General features: G+C 52.0%; 1 protein-coding gene across 4 annotated transcripts in view; it reads right to left on the reverse strand.

Moving 5' to 3' along the window:
- LOC140395696 (sodium-coupled monocarboxylate transporter 1-like) overlaps positions 1-27,449 on the reverse strand; it is a 342,990-nt gene that overhangs the window by 224,972 nt on the left and 90,569 nt on the right. For all 4 annotated transcript variants that reach the window (XM_072483773.1, XM_072483774.1, XM_072483772.1 and 1 more), the window contains exons 6-8: positions 27,120-27,187; positions 21,077-21,231; positions 549-689 (exon numbers count right to left, since the gene is read on the reverse strand). In XM_072483773.1, coding sequence (XP_072339874.1) covers positions 549-689; positions 21,077-21,231; positions 27,120-27,187 — 364 coding nt within the window. The remainder of the gene's footprint in view (positions 1-548; positions 690-21,076; positions 21,232-27,119; positions 27,188-27,449) is intronic.

The raw sequence follows: 27,449 nt of genomic DNA on the forward strand, positions 1-27,449 counted from the left end.
AAAGGTGTTTCTTTTGTCTTCTGGATGTTGTTTGGGGAGTTATCAAGGATTACTTAGTGCTGTATTCTTTGGGGGTTGTATTTGAATTGATGGTTGCTAAGATGGTCACTGTATGTTTTAAAAAGGTTAACTTGAGTTCATAGAATAAATATTGTTTTGCTTTAAAAAATACTTTTCCATTTCTGCTGTACCACACCTGCAGAGTGGGACGTGCGCTCCACATACCAAAATCTATTAAAAGTTGTGGCTCAGGTGAACTCCATGATACACTTTGGGGTTCTCTAAACCTTGGCCCATAACACCTAACAGAACAAAGATTCATGTTCCACAAATGACACTGAAAACAGATGTAATTGTCCCACATAAAAATTTAAGATTTAAATGGTTGAAATATAAAAATAAATTTGCAACTGAAGTACAGCCCTTGTCAAACTACAGACCCAAAATAAAATTGAGGCTAACTTAAAAGAGAATGCCACAGGAAATCTGCAATAGATATGCAGACATTTTGATACACATATTTGAATTTGAATTACATGAAAACTTACTTTTTTGCTTCATTTTCACTTTTACAGGCCAGGTATCTTTGTACCTGTGCTTGATTACAACTGTATGTTGCTGTCCATCCAAATGTGCCTCCTACTAATATAGTCCAAAATGTGTGTCTTCGCCTTGGATCCGGATCAAAACTGGAATAAAAATATTCTCCAATTACTTGATTTTTACCCTATCCAGCTGGGCGCCATGGTGGCGCAGTGATTAGCACTGCTGCCTCATGACGCCGAGGATCCCGGTTCAATCCCGGCCCCGGGTCACTATCCGTGTGGAGTTTGCACATTCTCCATGTGTCTGTGCGGGCCCACTCCCACAATCAAAATATGTGCAGGGTAGGTGGATCGGCCATGCTAAATTGCCTCTTAATTGGAAAAAAAAAATAATTGGATACTCTAAATTTATTTTTTTAATATTTTTACCCTCTCCACGTGACAAATCAATTGGTTTGCAGTTAAATAAGAGCAGTTTGCTTGCTCAGATTCTAATCATTCTGATTTTACTTGCTGGATTCTAGGTGGATGAGACTCTTGGCCAAGGCAGGTGGGTGTCTCATATATTTATGCAAATTGATGTCCTATTACATCAATAGAACCATGATATAGATCAAAATCACCACTCCACTCTAGTTGTAGCAATATCAGATTATTGATTAAATTTACAAGGTTTTTTTTTAACAAACATTTTATTAAGGCATTTATGGTTTTATAACAGCAAAATATACAAATACAAAAGTAATCATATTTCAGTGCATAACAACCCCCCTCCATTTCTCACTGTTCCCGCCTAATCCGAACAAAAATAACCTAACTTCCCCTGCCCCCCTTACTCCCTAAACCCTCCCCCTTAATTGAATCTGCTAACAGTTTAGTTTTCCCCAAAGAAGTCGATAAACGGCTGCCACCTCCAAGCGAACCTTAACATTGATCCTCTCAGGGCAAACTTAATTTTCTCAAGCCTGAGAAACCCAGCCATGTCGCTAACCCATACCCCTGATTTCGGGGACTTCAAGTCCCTCCACACTAATAAGATCCGTCTCCGGGCTACCAAGGAGGCAAAGGCCAAAACGTCAGCCTCTCTTACCCTCTGGACTCCTGGGTCTTCCGACACTCCAAAAATAGTCACCTCTGTATTCGGCGCCACTCTTGTTTTTAGTACCGTGGACATGACATCCGCAAATCCCTGCCAAAATCCCCTGAGCTTCGGACAAGCCCAAAACAGGTGGGCATGATTTGCGGGCACTCCTCACAAACCTGTCCTTTATCCCAAAAAACTGCTCATCAGGGCCACCATCATGTGCCTGGTGAACCACCTTGAATTATATCAGGCTGAGCCTGGCACATGATGAGGACGTGTTGACTCTACTCAGAGTATCCTCCGAAAGACCCGCCTCTAACTCTTTTCCCAACTAATCTTCCCATTTACGCTTTAACACACTGTGGTATTATCAGGTATTGCAGTACCCGAGAGGCTGAAGTTCCATTGGTTAACCATTGACTGCATAGTATGTAGCTCCGCCCTGATAGGCGGGGTATAGGAACCAGTGCCATCCTAGCAGCCCTCATTCTGTACCTAAGCTGCTGGGGAACAGTTCTAATTTATTAAAGCCTTTAGTTATGCTACAACCTCGTTTTAATGGTTATTGATCATGCATCACACACCTATCTGAGTTTCCTCCCACTCCATAAGATCTTTATAGATTTCCAATACCTTCCCCTCCCCCATTCCCATTCTAGAGACTACCTTGTCCTGTATCCCCTGTGGCGGTAGAAGCGGAAAGGTCGACACCTGCCTTCGCTCAAAATCTCTCACCTGTAGATAACAAAATCCATTCCCCCCCGGCAATTCAAACTCCTCTTCCAGATCCTCCAAACAGGGAAAGCTCCCATCAATAAACAGATCTCCCAGTCTCTCAATCCCTGCTCTCGCCCACCTCCGAAATCCCCCATCCATCCTCCCCAGGACAAACCAGTGATTCCCACAAATTGGAGCCCACACCGACGCTCCCTCCACTCCCATATGCTTCCTCCACTGCCCCCAAACTCTCAGGGTCGCCACTACCATTGGGCTTGTGGAGTACCGGGCCGGTGAGAAAGGCAGATGTGCCGTTACCAGTGCTCCTAAACTTGTGCCCCGACATGATGCCACCTCTACCCGCTCCCACACCGACCCCTCCCCCACTACCCACTTCCTGATCATGTCTATATTTGCCACCCAGTAGTAGTTCCTAAAGTTCGGCAGTGCCAACCCTCCCCCACCCTTGGCTCCACTCCAGCAGTACATTCTTTACTAGCAGGGTTTTACCTGCCCACACAAACCCAGAGATCACCGCATTCACCCGCTTAAAAAAGGGCTTAGGTATAAAAATAGGGAGGCACTGGAAAACAAACAAATATCTCAGGAGAACCGTCATTTTTACGGTCTGTAACCTCCCCGCCAGTGACAACGGGAACATGAATACATGAATATGACAAATACATGAATAGGAAGGGAATAGAGGGATACGGACCCAGGAAGTGTAGAAGATTGTAGTTTAGTCGGGCAGCATGGTCGGCACGGGCTTGGAGGGCCGAAGGGCCTGTTCCTGTGCTGTACATTTCTTTGTTCTTTGTTTGTATGTCCTAACTCTGGAAGTCCTCCTTCATTTGCTCAACTAATCGGGCCAAATTTAACTGCTCCCATCCCCGTGCCACCTGAATACCCAAGTAACAAAAACTCCCTCCCACCACTTTAAACGGCAACTCCCCCAGCTACCTCTCCTGCACCCTCGCTTGGATTACTAAAACCTCGCTCTTACCCATGTTCAATTTGTAATCTGAGAACCGGCCAAACTTCACTACTGAGAACAGTTACCATGTTGAAATCAGCAAATGGACACTCATAAGCTTGCAAAGATTCACACACATCCTGCTGTGATTGCAGCTTCTCCAAAACTAAAATGAAACCAAACCCACCCTGCAGCAATGCGAAAGTAAAAATCTGACAGACAGCCCAGCTCCACCCACTCTCTGACATCACTGCAGGAATAAACACCCATTTCTTAAAGGTACTCTCACTACAGATATTTATATACACACCCATTTATAAAAGGTACTCTCACATGACATATCTGTTCTGCCTTTTGGCTCAGATCTGGTATGTCTCTCTTGTGGGGACCATGAATTGGATTCAATATGAATTTGAATTGGGTTTTGGAGCAGCCAAGGAGCTGGATTAGGGGTTCACCCCTGTCCATACTCTGAGCCCTGGCTTTGTAACTCAGAGAAAGTAATTTAAAAAAAGAAAAAAGTATACAGGAGTAGGTTGGCTACATATAACAAGACCTATGCTCCACCCCCCCTCCCCCCCAACCCCCTCCCCGCCCTCCCCCACGCCAGACTAGCTCCTTCCAGTCCTTTGACGCTCTCAGCATTATCGCCAATGACTCTATAGCCAAGTGCAGTCTAAAATAGTCCGAACTCATCTGGTTCGTTCGCACACTCACCAAGGTGCCTGGTACAGCAACCAAACCCAGTCAATAAAGCCCTGCCCAAATCCAAACCGTCCCAGGACCTCCCACAGATACTTCCACTCCACCCGGTCAATGGCCTTCTCTGCGTCCATAGCGACCACCACCTCCACCTCCCTCCCCTCGGAGGGCATCATGATTACATTCAAGAGCCTTCTAATGTATTTTTAAAAAAATATTTTTATTCAAATTTTTTACATATTTACAGAAAAAAGAAAAACAAAGAACACATAAATACACATCTTATAACTACATCACAAATTCCCCCAATATACAAACCCCCCATTAAGCAATAATAAACACAGTAGTAAACACAAAGTACACCCCCCCCTCCCCCCCCGCCCCCCCGCCCCCCTGGTTGCTGCTGCTGCCGACCAAGAGTCTTCTAATGTTGGCCGTTAACTGCCTGCCTTTAAGAAATCCCATCTGGTCTTCCCCTATCACCCCTGGAACACAGTCCTCTATCCTTGAGGCCAGAATTTTGGCCAGCAATTTGGCATCAACATTCAGTCGGGAGATTGGCCTGTATTGCTCTCGGTCCTTCTCCCGCTTCAGGATCAAAGAAATCGAAGACTGTGACATTGTTGGGGGAAGAATATCCTGCTCCCTTGCCTCATTAAATGCCCACACCAGCAGCGGGCCCAACATCCCAGAAAACATCTTGTAAAATTCCACTGGGCAGCCATCCGGTCCGGGCCCAACTGCATGGCCTCCAATCCCTCTACTATTTCTACAATTCCAATCGGGCACCCAACCACTCAACCATCCTTCCTCCACCTTCGGCAACTCCAACCCTTCCAAAAACTGTCTCATCCCCTCCACCCCAGCTGGGGGCTTCGACTCATACAGCCGACTGTAAAACTCCTTGAACACCCCATTCATCCCCACTGGGTCCAAGACCGTGTTTCCCCCTCTATCCACTCTTCCTATCTCCCTGGCCGCCTCCCTTTTCCTGAGCTGGTGTACTGGCATCCTACTGGCCTTCTCACCGTCCTCATATATCGGCCCATCGCCTTCCTCAACTGCCCCACTGCCTCCCTGTAGATATCAAAGCAACTCCATCTGCAGCTTCTGCCGCTCCTTCAACAGCCCCGACTCCGGAGCTTCCGAATACGTCCTGTCCACTTGAAGTATCTCTCTATCCAGCCTATCCATTTCTACCTGCTCCACCTTCTCCCGATGAGCCCGTATCGATATTAGCTCCCCCCTGACTACGTCCTTCAGTGCCTCCCATACCGTTGCTGATGATAGCTCCCCCGTATCATTTATCCCCAAATAATTCTGGATGTCCTCCCTCACCCTCCCGCACAACCCCTAATCCGCTAACAGTTCTACATCCAATCTCCATTGCAGGCGCTGACCCCCCCTCCTTGCTCACCCGGAAATCCACCCAGTGTGGGGCATGGTCCGACACAACAATCGCTGAATATTCAGCATCTATCAACCCCGCCAACAAAGCCCTGTTCAAAACGAAAAAATTCAATCTGGGAGTACACTTTGTGAACAAGGGAGAAAAAAGAAAATCCCTTCGCTCTTGGCCGTCCGAACCGCCACGGATCTGCCCCCCCCCCACCCATCTGTTCCATAAACCCCTTTTAGTTCCTTCGCCGCGGCTGACGCCCTTCCTGTCCTTGAACTCGACCGATCCAACCTCAGATCAATGACCGTATTAAAGTTCCCCCACCATGATCAACCTATGCGAGTCCAGGTCCGAAATCTTCCCTAACACCCACCACATAAGCTCCGCGTCGTCCCAGTTTGGTGCGTAAATATTTACGAATACCACCGGCATCCCCTCCAGCTTCCCACTCACCATAACATACCTACCCCCTGAATCCGCCACTATGTTCCCTACCTCAAGTGACACCCGCTTATTGATCAGGATCGCTACCCCCCTAGTTTTAGAGTCTAGCCCCGAATGAAATACCTGCCCAACCTACCCCTTCCTAAGCCTGAACTGATCCACTACCATCAGGTGTGTCTCCTGTAGCATTGCCATGTCCGCCTTCAAGCTCTTCAAATGCACGAACACCCGAACCCTCTTGACCGGCCCATTTAGCCCTCTCACATTCCATGTGATCAGCCTGGTCGGGGGGCACCCCGCACCCCGCCCCCACCTCCTGATCAGCCATTAGCCTCCTCAGGCCCGCGATCGACCTCCAATTTGTCTCCAAACATCAGTCCCTCCCCTGTCAGCAGAACAATTCCCCCTGCCTCCCCCTCCCCACATAACAAATTAGCAATCCCAATTCCCCCACAACAAACTTATCACCTGCTCACCTCCCACTGCGCTTCCGTGAGCTAGCCCGCCCAGCTAGCCTGGTAGCCCCCCGACCATGGTGCCAAGCATCCTACCCCCCAATGATCTCCCTGTCCCCATGCTTGAACATACATATGCAAAACATAACAATCCCCCACAATTCCACCCACTGTCTCCCATTAAGAAGATAATTAACCCGCACACAAAATTGAGAAATGGCCCAAACATTGGTACAAAAATAATACACACAGAACCCAAAGAGAAAAGAAATTTAGCAGCATATGTGCAGAATTACTCGCCCCAAGTTCAACGTCCTCCATCACCTTCCAGTCCCCTGTCTTTAACAAAGTTCATCGACTCATCCGGCGATCCGAAATAAGGTTATTGGCCTCCTTAAGTGACCCACAAACGAGCTGGGTACAACATGCCGAACTTCACCCCTTCTTGAAGAGTGCCGATTTAACTTTATTAAAACTCACCCTTCATTTGGCCAGTTCCGCACCCTAATAAATACGCAGCTCGTTATCTTCCCATTTGCAGCTCCTCGTCTGCCTGGCCCACCTCAAAATCTGTACCTTGTCCAGGAACCGGTGCATTCGCATCACCATCGCCCTTGGCAGCTCATTCATCCGCAGCTTCCTCATAAGCGCTCAGTGCGCCCTGTCCACCTCCTTGGGCCGAGTAAACGCACCTTCACCCAGCAGCTTCTTGAACATTTGGACCACATATGCCCCTGCGACCGATCCCTCGCTGCCCTCCGGGAGGCCAACAATCCAGGTCTTCCACTTTCTCTTGGAGCCTTTTCTGGTGATCCTTCATCATCCCCGTCTCCGCCGCCATCACGATTAGCTGGTCCTCGTGCTCAGCCACCGCCTCTTCCACCTTCTGGATCGCCTGGCCCTGGGCTTCCAATCTTTGCTCCACCCGGTCAATCCTCGTCTTAATTGGGTCCAGGTACTCTTGTCGGTGCTTAGCAAAGCTCTCCTGGAGGAATTCCACCAGCTGCTCCGTTAACCACTGGGCCAGCAATCCCAGTCCCTGAGCCTCAGCCATATTTTCCTGTGCTGCAGACTCCACTCCCTTCTTTGCCCAACAATCTCTCCTTTTCAGACCACTTTTGTCCACGAAACCATACACTGATGGGGAATTCTTCTGCTCTACCTCACCAATCTCCTATTTTGCCGATCAAATCCCCCATAAGTCGGGGGAAAAGGTCTCAACGGTCCACCACGAGCAGGAGCTGCCAAATAAGCGACCACTCACACCATGGCCGCCACCATAAGTTCCCAAATTTACAAGATTTTAAATGGTCTATTTCGGTGTAAGAAAAACCAAATCCTCATACACCAGTATAGCTATATAACACGGGGTGGTGTTAAGGGAGTGGAGAAAAGGGTTTGGGGGAAGAGGCAGCGGGATGAGGGGTTGGGGGCGGGGGAAATGTGCTGGTGACACAAGTGACTTTGTGGTTGGGTGCAGGAGAGGATTGGGGGGGCAACCATTTTGGGTGGGCCCAGACAAGAGGGGAGCCTGGAGGCAGTGAGAGTTTTGAGTTAGGTGGGGATGGTGGACTTTAATAGGGAGGGGGGTTCAGAAACCCCCAGTGAGGATAGTGACTTGGAACGTATGGGGGCTGAATGATCCAGTCAAGCGATTTTGGGTGTTCATGCATTTAAAAAGTTTAAGGGAAGATGTGGGTCGGGATTCTCCCATACCCGGCTGGGCGGGGGGTCCCGGCGGGACGGATTGGCATGAACCACTCCGGGCCGCCCCAAAGGTGCGGAATCCTCTGCACCTTCAGGGGCTAGGCACGCCCCGGAGTGGTTGGCGCCCCACCGGCCAGCGTGGAAGGCCTTTGGCGCCGCGGCAGCCAGGGAGAAAGGCATGGATGTTAGGAAACTAAGGGAAATAAATAGTGATGTCTTGAGAAGTGTGCATATTACAGAGGAGGAGGTGCTGGAAGTCTTAAAGCGCATCAAGGTAGATAAATCCCCGGGACCTGATGAAATGTATCCCAGGATGTTGTGGGAGGCTAGGGAGGAAATTGCGGGTCCCCTAACAGAAATATTTGAATCATCGGCAGCCACAGGTGAGGTGCCTGAAGATTGGAGAGTGGCGAATGTTGTGCCCTTGTTTAAGAAGGGCAGCAGGGAAAAGCCTGGGAACTACAGACCGGTGAGCCTAACGTCTGTAGTAGGTAAGTTGCTAGAAGGTATTCTGAGAGACAGGATCTACAAGCATTTAGAGAGGCAAGGACTGATTCGGGCAGTCAGCATGGCTTTGTGCGTGGAAAATCATGTCTCACAAATTTGATAGTTTTTTGAGGGGTGACCAAGAAGGTAGATGAGGGCAGTGCAGTAGACGTTGTCTACATGGACTTTAGCAAAGCCTTTGACAAGGTACCGCATGGTAGGTTGTTGCAGAAGGTTAAAGCTCACGGGATCCAGAGTGAGGTTGCCAATTGGATTCAAAATTGGCTGGACGACAGAAGGCAGAGGGTGGTTGTAGAGGGTTGTTTTTCAAACTGGAGGCCTGTGACCAGTGGTGTGCCTCAGGGATTGGTGCTGGGTCCACTGTTATTTGTGATTTATATTAATGATTTGGATGAGAATTTAGGAGGCATGGTTAGTAAGTTTGCAGATGACACCAAGATTGGTGGCACAGTGGATAGTGAAGAAGGTTATCTAGGATTGCAACAGGATCTTGATCAATTAGGCCAGTGGGCCGACGAATGGCAGATGGAGTTTAATTTAGATAAATGTGAGGTGATGCATTTTGGCAGATCGAATCAGGCCAGGACCTACTCAGTTAATGGTATGGCGTTGGGGAGAGTTATAGAACAAAGAGATCTAGGAGTACAGGTTCATAGCTCCTTGAAGGTGGAGTCGCAGGTGGACAGGGTGGTGAAGAAGGCATTCAGCGTGCTTGGTTTCATTGGTCAGAACATTGAATACAGGAGTTGGGACGTCTTGTTGAAGTTGTACAAGACATTGGTACGGCCACACTTGGAATACTGTGTGCAGTTCTGGTCACCCTATTATAGAAAGGATATTATTAAACTAGAAAGAGTGCAGAAAAGATTTACTAGGATGTTGCCGGGACTTGATGGTTTGAGTTATAAGGAGAGGCTGGATAGACTGGGACTTTTTTCCCTGGAGCGTAGGAGGCTTAGGGGTGATCTTATAGAGGTCTATAAATAATGAGGGGCATAGATAAGGTAGATAGTCAACATCTTTTCCCAAAGGTAGGGGAGTCTAAAACTAGAGGGCATAGGTTTAAGGTGAGAGGGGAGAGATTCAGAAGGGCCCAGAGGGGCAATTTCTTCACTCAGAGGGTAGTGAGTGTCTGGAATGGGCTGCCAGAGGTAGTAGTAGAGGCGGGTACAATTGTGTCTTTTAAAAAGCATTCAGATAGTTACATGGGTAAGATGGGTATAGAGGGTTAAGTGCAGGCAACTGGGACTAGCTTAATGGTAAAAACTGGACGGCATGGACTGGTTGGGCCGAAGGGCCTGTTTCCATGCTGTAAACTTCTATGATTCTATGACTCCCCCGGCCAGCGCGGGTCCGCACATGCATGGGAGCGTCAGCGGCTGCTGACGTCATCCCCGCGCATGCGCAGAGGGGGGTTCACCTACGCGTCGGCCATCCCGGAGGCTTACACGGCCGGCGGGTAGGAATAGAGTGCCCCCACGGCACAGGCCCGCCTGCGGATCGGTGGGCCCCGATCGCGGGCCAGGCCACCGTGGGGGCACCCTCCAGGGCCAGATCGCCCGGCGCCCCTCCCAGGAGCCCGCCCACGCCGCCAGGTCCCGCCGGTAAGGGACCAACTCCAATTTACGTCGGCGGGACCTGCATAGAACGAGCGGGACTTCAGCCCATCGCGGATTGGAGAATCGCCGGGGGGGGGGGGGGGGGCGCCAACCAGCGCGACGCAATTCCCATCCCCGCCGAATCTCCGGCGCCGGAGGATTCGGCAGCCGGTGGGGGCAGGGTTCACGCCGACCCCCGGCAATTCTCCGACCCGACGGGGGATCAGAGAATCCCACCCGTGGTCTTCCTTCAAGAGACACACCCGAGAGCGAAGGACCAAACGTGGCTATGGATGGGTGAGGCTGACCCATTCGGGAAAGGGGTTGCAATCCTGTTCAGTAGAAAAATTGTATTTGTGGTGACCAGTGAGACACAGGACCCGGGAGGGAGGATCATATGGTGAGCAGGGGTTTGGCGGGTAAATGTCTATGTGCCCAATTGGGACAACAGAAACTTTGTTAAGAAGGTGTTAGCATCCATCCTGGACTTAGATTCACATCAGCTGATAATGGGGGGCGATTTCAATTGTGTGTTGGACCCTAGGACAGATAGGTCAAGCCCCAAGTAAGTGGCCAGGTCGGGTATGGCAAAGGAGCTGGGGGTTGTGGCGCACAAAGACTCCGTGAGACGAATAGAGTGAAGTCGATGAGGCTTTATTAAGCGTGTCTGTTCCCCAGCAGCCCGATAGTAAACTGGCCTGCGGGGGAAGGCACCGGCTTCTTATACTTCGCCTTCAGGGCGGAGTATGAGGTCAACGGCCAACCAGGACCCGGGATCTGTCAGCCAATGACATTAGGGCTTCCAGTCCCACATGACCCCCAATACATACTACCACATTCACCCCTTGTCAAAAATGAACCCGGCGGGGTGATGCTTCGTATGGTGGTAAGGGTTTACAGTACTGGTCCTGGGAGGATAGAACAGTTACATGGTAGTACAGTATTGGACAGTATCATCCTGTTACAACTATTTACAGAGGATATAGGAAAAACAAAATGTTCATTGGACAGTCCATCTTTGTTTTACATCGACGCCACGAGTCGGTCGGGCGGTCTGGTCGTCCGTGTCGATCGCCTCGGCCCCCGCGGTGGTGGTGGTGCTTGTACCAGCGTTGTCGCCTCCGGGAGCCGCACGGTTTCAGCTGTCGGTGCAAAGGGGAGGGGGACTGATCCTCCTGGGAAGGGGGCGGTCGCGGGGTGCGGCGGTGGCAGGAAGGGGGGGGGTTGGGTTGATGGTGTCGGGGGGGGTGTGCGTGGTGCCGGCGGGCGCCAGATCCCGCAGGGAGACCGTGTCCTGTCGGCCGTCGGGGTACTCCACGTAGGCGTACTGGGGGTTTGCGTGGAGGAGGTGAACCCTTTCGACCAACGGGTCCGCCTTATGTGCCCGCACATGCTTTCGGAGCAGGATGGGTCCTGGGGCCGCCAGCCAGGTCGGCAGCGACGTTCCAGAGGAGGACCTCCTAGGGAAGACAAGGAGACGCTCGTGCGGCGTTTGATTAGTGCTTGTACATAATAACGACCGGATGGAATGGAGAGCGTCCGGGAGGACCTCCTGCCACCGTGAAACTGGGAGATCCCTGGACCGTAGGGCCAGTAGGACGGCCTTCCAGACCGTGCCGTTCTCCCTTTCTACTTGCCCGTTCCCCCGGGGGTTGTAGCGGGTCGTCCTGCTTGAAGCTATGCCCTTGCTGAGCAGGAACTGGCGCAGCTCGTCACTCATGAAAGAGGACCCCCTGTCGCTGTGGACGTATGCGGGGTAACCGAACAGCGTGAAGATGCTGTTCAGGGCTTTAATGACTGTGGCCGCGGTCATGTCCGAGCAGGGAATGGCAAAATGGAAGCGGGAGTATTCGTCCACTACATTAAGGAAATACGCGTTGCGGTCGGTGGAGGGGAGGGGCCCTTTGAAATCGAGACTGAGGCGTTCAAAGGGACGGGAAGCCTTAATCAGGTGCGCTCCATCTGGCCTGAAAAAATGCGGTTTGCATTCTGCGCAGATGTGGCAGTCTCTTGTGACTGTACGGACCTCCTCTAAGGAGTATGGGAGATTGCGGGACTTGATGAAGTGGTAAAACCGAGTGACCCCCGGGTGGCAGAGGTCCTCGTGGAGGGCTTGGAGGCGGTCAATTTGTGCGTTGGCACATGTCCCGCGGGATAGGGCATCAGACGGCTCGTTCAGCTTTCCGGGCCGGTACAAGATCTCATAGTTGAAGGTGGAGAGTTCGATCCTCCACCGCAAGTTCTTGTCGTTCTTGATCTTGCCCCGCTGTGCATTATCGAACATGAAGGCTACCGACCGTTGGTCAGTGAGGAGAGTGAATCTCCTGCCGGCTAGGTAATGCCTCCAATGTCGCACAGCTTCCACTATGGCTTGGGCTTCCTTTTCCACTGAGGAGTGGCGGATTTCTGAGGCTTGGAGGGTTCGGGAGAAGGCGGCCACGGGTCTGCCCGCTTGGTTAAGGGTGGCCGCTAGAGCTACGTCGGAGGCGTCGCTCTCGACCTGGAAGGGGAGGGACTCGTCGATGGCGCGCATCGTGGCCTTTGCGATGTCCGCTTTGATGCGGCTGAAAGCCTGGCAAGCCTCTGTCGACAGCGGGAAAGTCGTGGCCTGTATTAGGGGGCGGGCCTTGTCTGCGTACTGGGGGACCCACTGGGCGTAGTATGAAAAGAACCCCAGGCAGCGTTTCAGGGCTTTTGGGCAGTGCGGGAGGGGAAATTCCATGAGTGCGCGCATACGTTCGGGGTCGGGGCCTATTATCCCATTGCGCACTATGTAGCCCAGAATGGCTAGCCGATCGGTGCTAAAAACGCACTTGTCCTCGTTGTACGTGAGGTTCAAGGCTTTGGCAGTCTGGAGGAATTTTTGGAGGTTGGCGTCGTGGTCCTGCTGATCGTGGCCGCAGATGGTTACATTGTCGAGGTACGGGAACGTGGCCCGTAACCCATGTTGATCAACCATTCGGTCCATTTCCCGTTGGAAGACCGAGACGCCGTTTGTGACGCCAAAAGGGACCCGTAGGAAATGGTATAACCGCCCGTCTGCCTCGAAGGCTGTGTACTTGCGGTCACTTGGGCGGATGGGGAGCTGATGGTAGGCGGACTTGAGGTCCACGGTGGAGAAGACTTTATACTGGGCAATCCGATTGACCATGTCGGATATGCGGGGGAGAGGGTACGCGTCTAGTTGTGTGTACCTGTTGATGGTCTGGCTATAGTCAATGACCATCCTTTGTTTCTCCCCTGTCTTCACTACTACCACCTGCGCTCTCCAGGGACTATTGCTGGCCTGGATTATGCCCTCCTTTAGTAGCCGCTGGACTTCGGAGCGAATGAAGGTCCGGTCCTGGGCGCTGTACCGTCTGCTCCTAGTGGCGACGGGTTTGCAATCCGGGGTGAGGTTCGCAAACAAGGACGGGGGTTGCACCTTGAGGGTGGCGAGGCCGCAGATAGTGAGTGGGGGTATGGGGCCACCGAATTTAAACGTAAGGCTCTGTAGGTTACATTGAAAATCTAAGCCCAGCAAGGTGGGGGCACAGAGTTGGGGAAGGACGTTAAGTTTGTAGTTTTTGAATTCCCTCCCCTGTACCGTTAGGGTAACTATGCAGAATCCCTGGATCTGTACGGAGTGGGATCCTGCAGCTAGGCAAATCTTTTGTGCGCTGGGGAAGGTAGTTAAGGAACAGCGTCTTACCGTGTCGAGATGTATAAAACTTTCCGTGCTCCCGGAGTCGACTAGGCATGGCGTCTCGTGGCCGTTAATTAGGACCGTTGTCGTCGTCGTCTGGAGAGTCCGGGGCCGAGCCTGATCGAGTGTAACCGAAGCGAGCCGTGGTTGTAGTAGTGGGGTGGGGTCCGTTGTTGCCGTCCAAGATGGCGTCGGGGATGGACAAAATGGCCACCCCCATACATCGCCCGTGGCTGAGGGGTCACAAGATGGCATCGAGGGTGGACAAAATGGCCGCCCCATGCGTCGTACAGGTCGGGGGCGGTCCAAGATGGCGGGGCCCCTCCTCCCCTCGTGGTGGTCGGGATCCAAAATGGCGGCGTCTGCGGGTCGCACATTGAGTGCTGGGGGGTCTGGGGGGCGCTAGGACCGCGCGGAGTTCCTTGACTGCGAGCGCCAGGGCCGCGGGCGCTAGGACCGCGCGGAGCTCCCTCGCCGGGGACAGCGGTGGTCGGGGCCCAGGCCGGCGGGTCAGTACTGCGAGCGCTGGGACCGTGAGGAGCTCCCTCGCCGGGGACGGAGGTGATCGGGGTCCAGGTAAGTTGTATTGCCGGCGGGTCAGGCGTGGGGCGCGGGACGGGGGTGAGGGCCCAGGTCGGCGGTGCCGGCGGGTCAGGCGTGGGGCGCGGGACGGGGGTGAGGGCCCAGGTCGGCGGCGCCGGCGGGTCAGGCGTGGGGCGCGGGACGGGGGTGAGGGCCCAGGTCGGCGGCGCCGGCGGGTCAGGCGTGGGGCCGCGAGCGCTGGCACAGCGCGGAGCTCCCTCGCCGGGGACAGCGGTGGTCGGGGCCCAGGCCGGCGGGTCAGGCGTGGGGCGCGGGACGGGGGTGAGGGCCCAGGTCGGCGGCTCCGGCGGGTCAGTCGTGGGGCCGCGAGCGCTGGCACCGTGCGGAGCTCCCTCGCCGGGGACAGCGGAGGTCGGGGTCAAGGTAGGTGGCGCCGGCGGGTCAGGCGTGGGGCGCGGGACGGGGGTGAGGGTGGCGTTCGGGATGCGAAAAACCCCCTCCTCTCCGTGGAGAGTGTTGGCCGGCACCCAAATCGGGAGCGCCGGCGGCGGGTCGTACATGGACTGCGGGGAGGGGGGTTGGGGAGCGTAGGCGGCGTGCAGGGCTCCCAGTTCTCCCGGGGCCACGGTGGTCGGGACCCAAAATGGCGGCGCCTGCGGGTCGCACATGGCGTGCTGGGGGGGTTGGGAGGCATAGACTGCCTGTAGGGCTCCCTGTTCTCCCGGGACGGCGGCGACCACGCGGGATCGGCACACCACCGCATAGTGGCCCTTTTTCCCGCAGCTTTTGCAGATGGCTGCGCGGGCCGGACAGCTTTGTCGGGGGTGCTTCGCCTGGCCGCAGAAATAACAGCGGGCGCCCCCGGTGCGACTCGGCGTTTGGACTGCGCAAGCCTGTGGGGTGTCCGGGGGGGGGGGGGGGTAGGGGGTTTGCCGCGGCGGGTACGTACGGAGCCCAATGGCCTGCCGCGCAGTCGGGGCCATAGGCGCGGGTATTACCCGCGGCTACGTCCAGCGAGGCTGCCAGGGCCCGTGCCTCTGAGAGTCCTAGCGACTCTTTTTCTAGAAGTCTTTGGCGGATTTGGGAGGATTGCATACCTGCAACAAAAGCATCGCGCATTAACATGTCCGTATGTTCGTTTGCATTCACCGACGGGCAGCTGCAGGCTCTTCCCAAAATCAGCAGCGCGGCGTAGAACTCGTCCATCGATTCTCCGGGAGCTTGCCGTCTTGTCGCGAGCTGGTAGCAAGCGTAGATTTGGTTAACTGGGCGAACGTAGAGACTTCTCAGTGCTGTGAACGCCGTCTGGAAATCGCGGGTGTGTTCAATGAGGGTGAAAATCTCCGGGCTCACCCTCGAGTGCAGGACCTGCAGTTTTTGTTCGTCTGAGACTCGGCCTGTGGTCGATGTGATGTAGGCCTCAAAGCAAGTCTGCCAGTGTTTGAAGGCTGCTGCCGCATTCACTGCGTGGGGGCTGATCCTCAGGCATTCTGGAATGATCCTGAGCTCCATAGTCCTTTTTAGGCACGCTTAATAAATTGTGGCGCACAAAGACTCCGTGAGACGAATAGAGTGAAGTCGATGAGGCTTTATTAAGCGTGTCTGTTCCCCAGCAGCCCGATAGTAAACTGGCCTGCGGGGGAAGGCACCGGCTTCTTATACTTCGCCTTCAGGGCGGAGTATGAGGTCAACGGCCAACCAGGACCCGGGATCTGTCAGCCAATGACATTAGGGCTTCCAGTCCCACATGACCCACAATCCATACTACCACAGGGGTACCTATGGACCAGATTGGGGTTTGGCGGGAGGGGGTTGGATCCGTGGAGATTTAGGCATTCGGAAGAGAGGGAGTATCCTTCTTCTCCCATGTACATCGGGTATGTTCCCTGTTAATGACCAGTGTGAAGCTGCTGGCTAAGGTGCTGGCGAGGTGGCTGGCATTGGGAAGGGGGAAAGCGGGTAAGAGATATGTTCATAGAATGGAGGTTCACGAGGTTGGAAGAGGTGCAGGGGAAGTTCCAGCTGCCGAGGGGCAGTGAATTTAGGTACATGCAGGCGCAGGAGTGAAATTATGCACCGGGTGAATCTGACATCATCCTGATTCAGTTTAAGGTGGTGCAGAGGGTCTTATCACTCAGACAAATGCGAGAGGTGCGGAGGGGTGTGTGGTGAACCATTGTAATAGGAGATGTAAGGTAGGACCTGCGCTACAGGTTCGCCGGTAGCTCCTGCCGGCTGGCTCCTCCCACGGAGAACTGTATAAATATGCATGACCTCCAGTGCCCTGCCATTTCGCCAGCTGCAGCAGGAGGCCACGCATCTGACTGTAATAAAGCCACAGTTGTACCCAACTTTAGTCTTTGTGCAATTGATCGTGCATCAATTTATTAGTCAGATTTTCCACAGAATGGATATCAGAATTAAGCCCAATCGCCTGCAGCTGGATCCGCACTCGCCCAACGCCAGAAAAGACTTTACTCACTGGCTAGCATGTTTTGAGGCCTACATCAAGGCTGCGGACCCCGAGCCAACGGAGGCTCAGAAGATAAACGTCCTGTACTCCAGACTGTGCTCCAGTGTGTTCCCGTTGATCCAAGACGCCACGAATTACACAAAAGCAATGGAACTCCTTAAGGAACACTACGCGCAGAAGGCGAACACGCTCTTCGCCAGGCATGTACTCGCCACCCGCTCGCAACTACCTGGTGAGTCCATCGAAGACTTCTGGCGGGCCCTAATTCCACTCGTCCAGGACTGCGACTGTCAGGCCGTTACGGCCGCCGAACATGCAAATCTCCTCATGCGCGATGCCTTCGTGACGGGGATTGTGTCGGACCGCATCCGAGAATGATTACTGGAAGGGGCCACGCTCGAACTGACGGAGACGAAAACCTTGGCGCTTTCCATGACGGTCGCATCCCGTAACGTGCAATCGTACCCCTCCCGCCACGCTGCCCACCCTTCTACTCCTTCCTACACCTCCGGGAACCTGCCGACGACCTCCTCAGCTGGGGCCCTGCCTTCCCAATTCGCCTGCGCTGCACGCCGATCTGCGCACCCCGGGGGTCCCCGCTGCTGCTTCTGCGGTCAGCAGAAGCACCCCCAGCAACACTGCCCGGCCCGCACTGCAGTTTGTAAAGCCCGCAGTAAAAAGGGCCACTTCGCGGCGGTGTGCCAGGTCCGCGCAGTCGCTGCGATCGCGCCCGCTATCGCCCCCTCCCCCACACCAGACGCACAATGGGAGCCGCCATCTTCTCCTCCCGGGTCCATGTGCGACCAATGGGCGCCGCCATCTTGTCCCCCTTCGGCCCCGTGCGCCCCATGGGCACCACCATCTTGTCCCGACCCCGCAATGTGCGCACCAGGGGCGCCGCCATCTTGTCCCGACACCGCGATGTGCGCACCATGGGTGCCGCCATCTTGTCCCCCACAGGGTCTCTGGACATCCCGACATCGGAACCGCACACGCTCGCCACCCGAAGCATCCGATGGCTACCCGCAGCTCGCTTCGTTGACGCTAGACCAATCTCGCCCGCACAACCTGGTCACCGCATCGACGACGGTTAAAATCAACGGCCACGCGACCTCGTGCCTGCTGGACTCCGGGAGCACCGAAAGCTTTGTTCACCCAGATACGGTAAGGCGCTGCTCCCTCGCGGTCCACCCTGCCAATCAAAGGATCTCCCTAGCCTCCGGATCCCACTCCGGCCCGATCAGAGGCTTTTGTACAGTCACCCTCACGGTCCAGGGCGTAGAATTTAGTAACTTCCGCCTCTATGTCCTTCCTAATCTCTGCGCTGCACTCTTGTTGGGCCTGGACTTCCAGTACAACCTCCAGAGCCTCACAATCAAATTCGGCGGGCCCTAACCCCCCCCCTTCCCTTTTTGCCAATCTAACTGCGGATTGCAAGCCTGTTGCCACTAGGAGCAGCCGGTACATCACCCAGGACAAGACCTTCATCAGGTCCAAAGTCCAGCGGCTGCTTAAGGAGGGTATTATCGAGGCCAGCAACAGCCCCTGGAGAGCCCAAGTGGTAGTGGTTAAAACTGGGGAGAAACACAGGATGGTCGTGGACTACAACCAGACTATCAATCGGTACACGCAGCTCGACGCGTACCCCCTCCCACGTGTATCTGATTTGGTCAATCAGATTGCGTAGTATCAGGTCTTCTCAACAATTGACCTGAAATCCGCCTACCACCAGCTCCCCATCCGGAAGTCGGACCGGCCATTCACTGCCTCTACCACTTCCTTCAGGTCCCTTTCGGTGTCACAAATGGGGTCTCGGTCTTCCAAAGAGAGATGTACCGAATGGTCGACCAGCATGGTTTGTGGGCCATCCTTCCGTACTTAGATAATGTCACCATCTGCGGCCATGACCAGCAGGACCACGATGCCAACCTCGATAAATTCCTCCGCACTGCCACTCTTCTCAACCTGACCTACAACAAAGAGAAGTGTGTGTTCAGCACGACCCGGTTAGCCATTCTCGCCTATATAGTCCAAAACGGACTTCTCGGGCCCGACCCTGACCGCATGTGCCCCCTCAAGGAACTTCCCCTCCCCCACTGCCCCAAGGCACTCAAACGCTGCCTGGGGTTCTTTTCCTACTACGCTCAGTGGGTCTCAAACTATGCGGACAAGGCCCGCCCACTCATTCAGTCCACCCAATTCCCCCTTGCGGCCGAGGCACAACATGCTTTTGCCCACATCAGAGCAGACATCGCCAAGGCCGGGATGCGCGCAGTGGAAGAGTCACTGCCTTTCCAAGTAGAAAGCGACGCTTCAGACGTCACCCTTGCCGCCATTCTAAACCAGGCAGGCAGACCCGTGGCATTCTTTTCCCGCACCCTTCATGCCTCAGAAATTCGACACTCATCCATCGAAAAGGAGGCTCAAGCTATCGTTGAAGCTATGCGGCATTGGAGGCATTACCTGGCCGGTAAGAGGTTCGCTCTCCTTACGGACCAACGGGGATTCCCCATTATGACGTCTGCCTCCGTCATCAAGGCCCTCAGCACCATCTTCGCTCTGTTCGGTTTCCCCGCCTACATCCACAGTGACAGGGGATCCTCATTCATGAGGGATGAGCTGCGTCAGTTCCTGCTCAGCAGGGGGATAGCCTCCAGCAGGACGACCAGCTACAACCCCCGGGGAAACGGGCAAGTAGAACGGGAGAATGGGACGGTTTGGAGGGCCATCCAGCTATCTCTACGGTCCAGGAACCTCCCAGCCTCTCGCTGGCAGGAGGTCCTCCCTGACGCTCTGCACTCCATCCGGTCACTATTGTGCACCTCCACTAATAACACACCCCACGAACGTGTTTTTACCTTCCCCAGGAAGTCTACATCCGGGGTGTCGCTCCTGACTTGGCTCGCTGATCCAGGACAGGTTCTTTTCCGTAGGCATGTCCGACTCCACAAGGTGGACCCCTTGGTGGACAGGGTTCACCTGCTCCACGCCAACCCTCAATATGCCTACGTTGAGTTCCCCGACCGCCGCCAAGATACTGTCTCACTCAGGGACCTGGCACCGTCAGGTTCCACCCTAACACACACCTCCACCAATGCGCCCCCCACCCCCCCCCCCCCCACCTCCCACCGCGCCGCCAATATTGACCCCACCAGACCACCCCCCCCTCCCCTTTTCCGCACAAGATGACGAAGAGGACTTCTGCACGCTCCCGGAGTTCCCCGATGACTGGCCAGCATCAGCACTGCCACCACCGCCATCGGTGCCACCTCCACCACCGCCAGCACCGACTTCGCCGCCACCGTTACGCCGCTCCCAACGAAGCACCAGACCGGCTGAACCTTTGACGGACTCCAGACCATCAACATGGACCTTTCTTTCCCTACCAATGTACATAATTGCACTAATTGTATATAGTTTCACGTCACCCCCGTCGGACCCATTTTTAACAGGGGGTGAATGTGGTGAACCACTGTAATAGGAGATGTAAGGTAGGACCTGCACTACAGGTTCGCCGGTAGCTGCTGGCAGCTGGCTCCGCCCACGGAGAACTGTATAAATAGGCATGACCTCCAGTGCCCTGCCATTTCGCCAGCTGCAGCAGGAGGCCACGCATCTGACTGTACTAAAGCCACAGTTGTACCCAACTTTAGTCTTTGTGCAATTGATCGTGCATCAGAGGGCCTGCGAATTATGTTCATATGTTCTGGGAGATTCTGGGCATCGATTTTCGAGACACTGTCATAGATTGTGGTTGTGAGGATGACGCCGTGTGCATTGGTGGTGATGTTTCGAAGCTGCCGGAACTGCGAGAGGGGAAGGGGGCCATTGTTGTAGCCTTCGCCACTTTGATTGCCCAGCGGCGAATCTTACTGGGGTGGAGGTTGGTGGTGCCAGGGGAGGTAGATGGTGCCGCTGATATTGGCATGGTTGGAAGATATGGCATAATTTTCACAACTGGAGAAGATTAAGTTCGTTCTTAGAGGGTCAGAAGAAGGATTATATGTAAGATGGAGACTCTTTCTGTCTCTATTTAATGATCCGTTTGTCGCCAGCGGCTGGGAGGTCCTGTTGGAGAGGACTGTTGGGTTAGTTAAAAGAAAAAAAAGGGGGGAAACGACAAACTGTATCTTGGTTGTATTCGCTTTGTTAATTGTTTGTATTATTGATTGTGTTTGAAATAAAATATATTTTAAAAAGTAAAAATTAAACTCTCTATTGCAACCACAAGTCAAAATACTTACTCTAAAAAATTAATCCGGCCACCATTCTGACCAATGTTCCAAATCTTGCCAAGCCCTCCAACATGAATTGATCCCTGGATCAGCACAGTCAGAAGACTAATCGCCATTATACAGAGTTGGAATACATCTGTCCAAACAACAGCTTTGATACCACCCTGGAAGAAATTACAAATAACAATGGACTTCAATCAATGAGCAAATGAGAGATAGATGATAATGCTGAGTTATCATATAGTACCTCCTGATAAAATATATCAATTCATTCATATCTTATTAAAGTATATTTCATCTTTGAACAATAAAAATCGTGAGGCTGTGCAATATACTACCAGAGCTGATTGAAGTTGAGACTGTAGCGTCTCTTCGGAGCTGATCACAAACAGATGGGATTTCCACTCCAATTCCAATGAAGTTAAGTGGTTGAATCATAGAATTTACAGTGCAAAATGAGGCCATTCAGCCCATCAAGTCTGCACCGGCCCTTGGAAAGAACACCCTACCAAAGGCCACACCTCCACCCTATCCCCGTAACCCAATCCCACCTTTTTGGACACCAAGGGCAATTTAGCATGGCCAATCCACCTAACCTGCACATCTTTGGACTGTGGGAGGAAACATGAGCTCCCGGAGGAAAGCCACACAGACACGGGGAGAACGTGCAGACTCCGCACAGATTGTGACCCAAGCCAGGAATCGAACCTGGGACCCTGGAGCTGTGGAGCAACTGTGCTAACCACTGTGCTACCGTGCTGCCCTAATTGGCAATAAACCTTTTTGTTTTTTTGTTAAACTCTCTTACCCGACTTCTCTGTGACCACTAAAGGGGAAATAGAGGTGAGTTCTTGTACGGGCTCTAGCCTGGATGTTTTAGTAACTGCCTCGCTGCCATTCTCTCCTGCAAGATTTTCTTCGAATACGGCAGTTATGTCTACCCTGAGAATTTGGAAGCAGTTCAGACAGCGTTTTAAATTTAGCTCCATGTCTTTGTTGACCCCTATATGGGGTAGGTGGGAGGGGGCAGATCCATGGAGATTTAGTCACCCAAGGGAATGGGAGTTTTCCTTCTTCACTCACGTGCACCAGGTCTATTCTAGAATAGATTTCTCCATCGTATGAAAGGCGTTACTTCAGAGATGGTGGGAGCTGGGTACTCGGTGATTGTAATATCAGACCATGCTCCACACTATGTGAATATGCGATCAGAGACGTGTCAAACCCAGCACCACCCATGGAGGTTGGACACATCACTCCTGGCAAATAAAGGGTTTTGTGAAAGGATGGCTTCGGCCATAGGGAATTACATAGATTCCAACCAGAATGGGGAGGTCTCACCTTCCACGTTCTGGGAAGCATTGAAGGCGGTATTCATAGAGAAATAATATCATACAAGGTCATACAAATTATATCATACATATAAGGTTGGTAGGGCAGAAGTTGGTAGACTTGATTTTGGAGTTGGATGGGCAGTACTCCACGGCCCCTGCGGCTCCCTGTTGGCAGAGAGAAAGAGGCTACAAATAATGTTTGAGCTTAAATCAACGGGGAATGCGGTGAGCAAGCTTCGCCGTTTTCGAGGGACATTTAATGAGTACGGGGATGGAGCAATTTTTGGATGAATTGGGACTTCCCGGTAGTGGAAAGGGCGAAGAGAGAGGGTCTGGAGGCACCGCTGGGGTTGGAGGAAGTTATGGACAGTATTGGTTCTGTGTAATCGGGGAAATCACCAGGGACAGATGGTGTTCTGGCAGAATTTTACAAACAGTTCACGGCTTTGTTGGCGCCGCACATACTGGGAATGTTTAATGACTCTCTGCTGAGAGGGGTGCTGCCAGCCAAACTGACGCAGGCCTTGATTTCTCTAATCCTGAGAAAGGACAAAGATCTCCTTGAGTGTGGGTCTTATTGGCCTATTTCACTATTAAATATTGATGCGAAAATACTAGCTACGGTTCTGGTGAAACGTTTGGAGGGGTGCTTGCCAGAGGTGAACTCTGAGGACCAGACTGTTGTCCAATATCAGGAGGCTTTTGAATGTGGTCATGTCGCCCTCTGTGGAGCAGGTGCTGGAGATAATCATCTCCATGGATGCGGAGAAGGCCTTCGCCGCGTGGAGTAGAGCTACCTCTTTGAGGCATTGGGGTGGTTTGGGTTTGGTCCTACTTTTATTTCCTGCGTGAAGCTGCTATATAATGTCCCCACGTCCAGTGTCTGGACCAGCTATGAGCTCAGGATATTTCCGACTACACAGGGGCACGAGACAGGGATGCCCACTGTCTCCACTATTGTTCGCCCTTGCGATTGAACTGTTGGCCATTGCGCTTAGATCGTCAGGAGAATGTAAAGGTATTGAGAGGGGGCCTGACGAACATAAGAGTGTCCCTTTACGAGGACAATTTGTTGTTGTACATTTCTGATCCTCTCGCAGGTATGTCAGAAATTATGGTACTGTTGAAACACTTCAGATCCTTCTCGGGGTATGGATTGAATGTGAGCCAGAGCAAAGTCTTCCCAGTAAATTCCCTGGGGAAGAGGACAGATGTAGGGTGGCTCTCTTTTAAACTGGTTCATAGAATTCACAGTGCAGAAGGAGGCCATTCAGCCCATCGAGTTTGCACCGGCTCTTGGAAAGAGCACCCTACCCAAGGTCAACACCTCCACCCTATCCCCATAACCCAGTAACCCCAACCTAAGGGCAATTTTGGACACTAAGGGCAATTTATCATGGCCAATCCACCTAACCTGCACATCTTTGGACTGTGGGAGGAAACCGGAGCACCCGGAGGAAACCCACGCACACACAGGGAGGATGAAACTGGTGAAAGCACCTTGCTCACATTCAGTCTAGGAAACCACTTCTTTGGGAAATTCCTCGTGCTCGGAATCGTCTTCTCAAACCGCATTTGCTGCCTCTTCAGGCCACAGCGGAGCCTCAAGGGAGTCAAGGCGCCGACATGGCTGAGGTCATTGACCCAGACTCAGAGATGAAACACAGGAAGCCTCTGATGGGGAGCCTTCAGAGCGGCAGTCTCAAGCATTGCAGCCACAGCAACATTTGTGTCGGCGTTCACCTTCTAGATACACACCGCCCGACCCAGCACCTCGGGTGCACGATGCCCAGCCATGCGCCAAGACAGTCAAGCGCCCTCCTGCACCATGCTCCTTGAAGGATTCTTTGGAATCTGGGGGAGGGATGTTAGAACCCGCATGTGTCCTTTGGGGTGGGAATGCTTAACTACCCCATGGACCTTCCAGAATAGGAGTTCCCCAATAAAGGGGCCAGCGACCTCTACCAATGTCTGGCTATTTATAAATAGAGTCAGCCAGTAAGGCACTGACAAATGAAAACCGAGTTGTTGTAAAATAAAGTAATTTTTTGTTTCTACAAACTCGGTGTGGAGTCTTCGTAGCCTTATAAAATTCAACAAGACTGCTTTACAGTGTCCAGACAGTATACATCATAGGGGTGCCTGAAAGGGAGGGTGGGCTGAATGAGAGGGTGTAGAAATCGGGGCAGCCGCTCAAATGGCGCCCCAATCTGTGAGTAGCCAGTCCTGCTGGTGAGCTCGGCTACCCAGTGCAGGAAATCTTTCGAAGTGTGACGTCAATGGGAGAAACTCCCGAGGCCCCAAAAATAGCTAAGTGCCATTGAATAGCGGAGTCAATCTCGACACTGCAGCCACAGAGAAACACCACACCAAATGTGCCCGAAACTGGACATGGAAATTTTTCAGGTGAATCGTATCCTAGACTCCCAAATGGAGAATCCAGCCCATAATCTAGGAGTCCGTTGACAGTGTTTTGGATAAGTTTCCAAAAATAGCTGGTGTGAATTCCAGAGATAACAGTTGTCTTGGTATGTTCAATCCAGATGGAGGCCCCACCCATGGTTATTCAATTTTTAACTTTCTGGAGGTTTGATAGTCTGTGCTGAACATGTAATGGTCATCTAACACCTTGGAAACCAGTTCATCAGTGTCCAGTTTAAACAAATAAAAGACTGTTCCAGATGTTTCTATCCGAGATCAGTCCATGCGTAAGGTTATGTATATGAAATGCCTTTAATGACCATGACAGCACTTTCAAAAATGGCATGCTCAGCAAATCATATCATCTACTTTAGGAGAAACTCTCATTTTGTATACCAACAACATTTCCAGACTGTACAGGTGAAAATTAGAAAAAAGATGCAGCAGACATAGAAAGAAAAGGCAAGAAAGGAAAACAGAAAGGTAGTGAAAAAAGAGAAAAATTACACAGAGTCATAGAAAATATTCTTGTAATATTGTTTGACTGTAACACCATGAGAGAGCAACGGAATTAAATAAACTATAGCAAAATAAAGATTTGCTATTAGGCTCCATTTTCTGAACTTCTATTCTTTACGACAAACTTATGGATTCTCTGGTCTACCAGCCATGCGTTTCTCAGCCACACACCGTTCGCTGGCAGTGAGATCCTGGGCTGGATTCGCCGCCGGCGAGATCCACCATTTTGCCGGCAGCCCGGGGGTTTCCCGAAAGCATGGGGCTGCCCCACAATGGGAAACCCCATTGACCTGCCGGCGTAATGAAGCTTCCTTCTGGCGGGGTGAAACAGAAATGTGGCGCAGCTGGGCGGAGAATCCAGCCCCCTATCTTCCTGCCAATTGGCAAAGGGATTCCCATTCTAACTACCCCACGCTGCCTCGAAACCCACTGGCGGGGCTGCGCTGCTGGCGGGAAAATTGAATCGCAATAACCGGAGAATTCTTGCCATTCTCTATTTGTTCGATTCAAGTGTAAAATAATGCATAGAGCATTAAATATATCAAAACTTTCAATTACAATTTGCATGTTCTTCTAGGTGAAAAGGGAGGTCACTCTCAGTATGTAAAAACAGTCGATTCAAAATTTCATGGCGCACCCAACATACTCCCACCCTAACTCGTGGATTCTCTGCTGGCGGGATGCTCCGTTTTGCCGGCAGCCTGGGGGTTTCCCGACAGCAGTGGGGGGCTGCCCCGCCAGCGTAACGGAGCATCCCGCCAGCTGGGTAAAACAGAAATCTGCCGCGGCGGGGCGGAGAATCCAGCCCGAAGTACTTGGTCTTGGATATGCCACATCTTGGACATTCTCGGAAATTTCTTGTGGCTTAGTTTGAAGGTGAAGTCTTCACCCATCCCTCAATGTGAAATGGACAGAGCCAAGGATGGATCTTGCCAGTGGGTGTTGCCATAATCTCACCCCAACAGTCATGTGGAAGGTTGGAGGCCAGTGTATCAAAGAGGCAAAAGTCGGCTACATTCAAGTATATATATTATATATATTTAATGAACAAGTATAAAGATTGTGAATAGTATTAACAAGGTAGACATGGAAACGACGTTTCCTCTTGCAGGTGATTCCAGAACTAAGGGGCACTATTTTAAAATTAGGAGTCATTTTTTAGGAGAGAGATGAGGGGAACCTTTTTCACAGATGGCTCTACAACTTTGGAACTCTCTGCCTCAGGCAAGGAAATCAAGGTTATTGAGGGTTGATGGGAATGTGGAATTCAAAATACAAAAATATCATCCATGATCTTATTGAATGCCGGAGCAGGCTTGAGGGGCCGAATGGCCTACTTTTGCACCTATTTTGTATATTGATATGATCACATGGGGAGATTCAAACTGGAATTCTGGACATGATCCCCAAAGATTCCAAAATAAGTTTTAAAATGTAATGCGGCCCTATTACAAATTCATGAAAGTACATTAAATGTCTGAGAAGAGGAGCCACTGGGGAATGTTGTGTTTTCAGGAAAGGACTAACTATCCATCCCAGAACAGACAATTCATGTCTTTGGAGAAAGGCGAACACCCAGGGCGTGCCCTAATGTTGCAGACACTATCCACCCCCTTGTAAATTAGATGAGGATCCCATTCCTGATCCCATATACTTCAGCAGGGTCCACAGAGAAAAGCAGCAACAGGTGTTATCACAACAGAAACACATCTATGGAATCTTGTCTCCTAATATCATGATTACCAACTCCAGTAAATGTTCAAATTCAATTTTCTTACAAGTGTTGTATACAGCGTGCAGACAAGCGCTGTCATTACAATGGAAATCCACAAGTTTATTCCAGTAACTGAAAAAGAGACAATTGGAATATAAAATTAGTATTATTTAAATGCTGATTGATTAGCATTTGGTGTAATTGAAAAACTAAAAATAACAGGAATACAACCATTTATGTGAATGCCAGGAACTTTCCATTAATGTACTAAAGCTTTGTTGGCAGTACTTTCTTACATGCAAGCAAGACCTGAAATAAAAATGTTTATTTTGATAACAGATATGGAGCCAACAATTATCAGCTTTTTTGGTATACTCCCACTGTAGCTTGATGC

This window comes from Scyliorhinus torazame, chromosome 18, assembly GCF_047496885.1.
Source record: "Scyliorhinus torazame isolate Kashiwa2021f chromosome 18, sScyTor2.1, whole genome shotgun sequence".
NCBI lineage: Eukaryota > Metazoa > Chordata > Chondrichthyes > Carcharhiniformes > Scyliorhinidae > Scyliorhinus > Scyliorhinus torazame.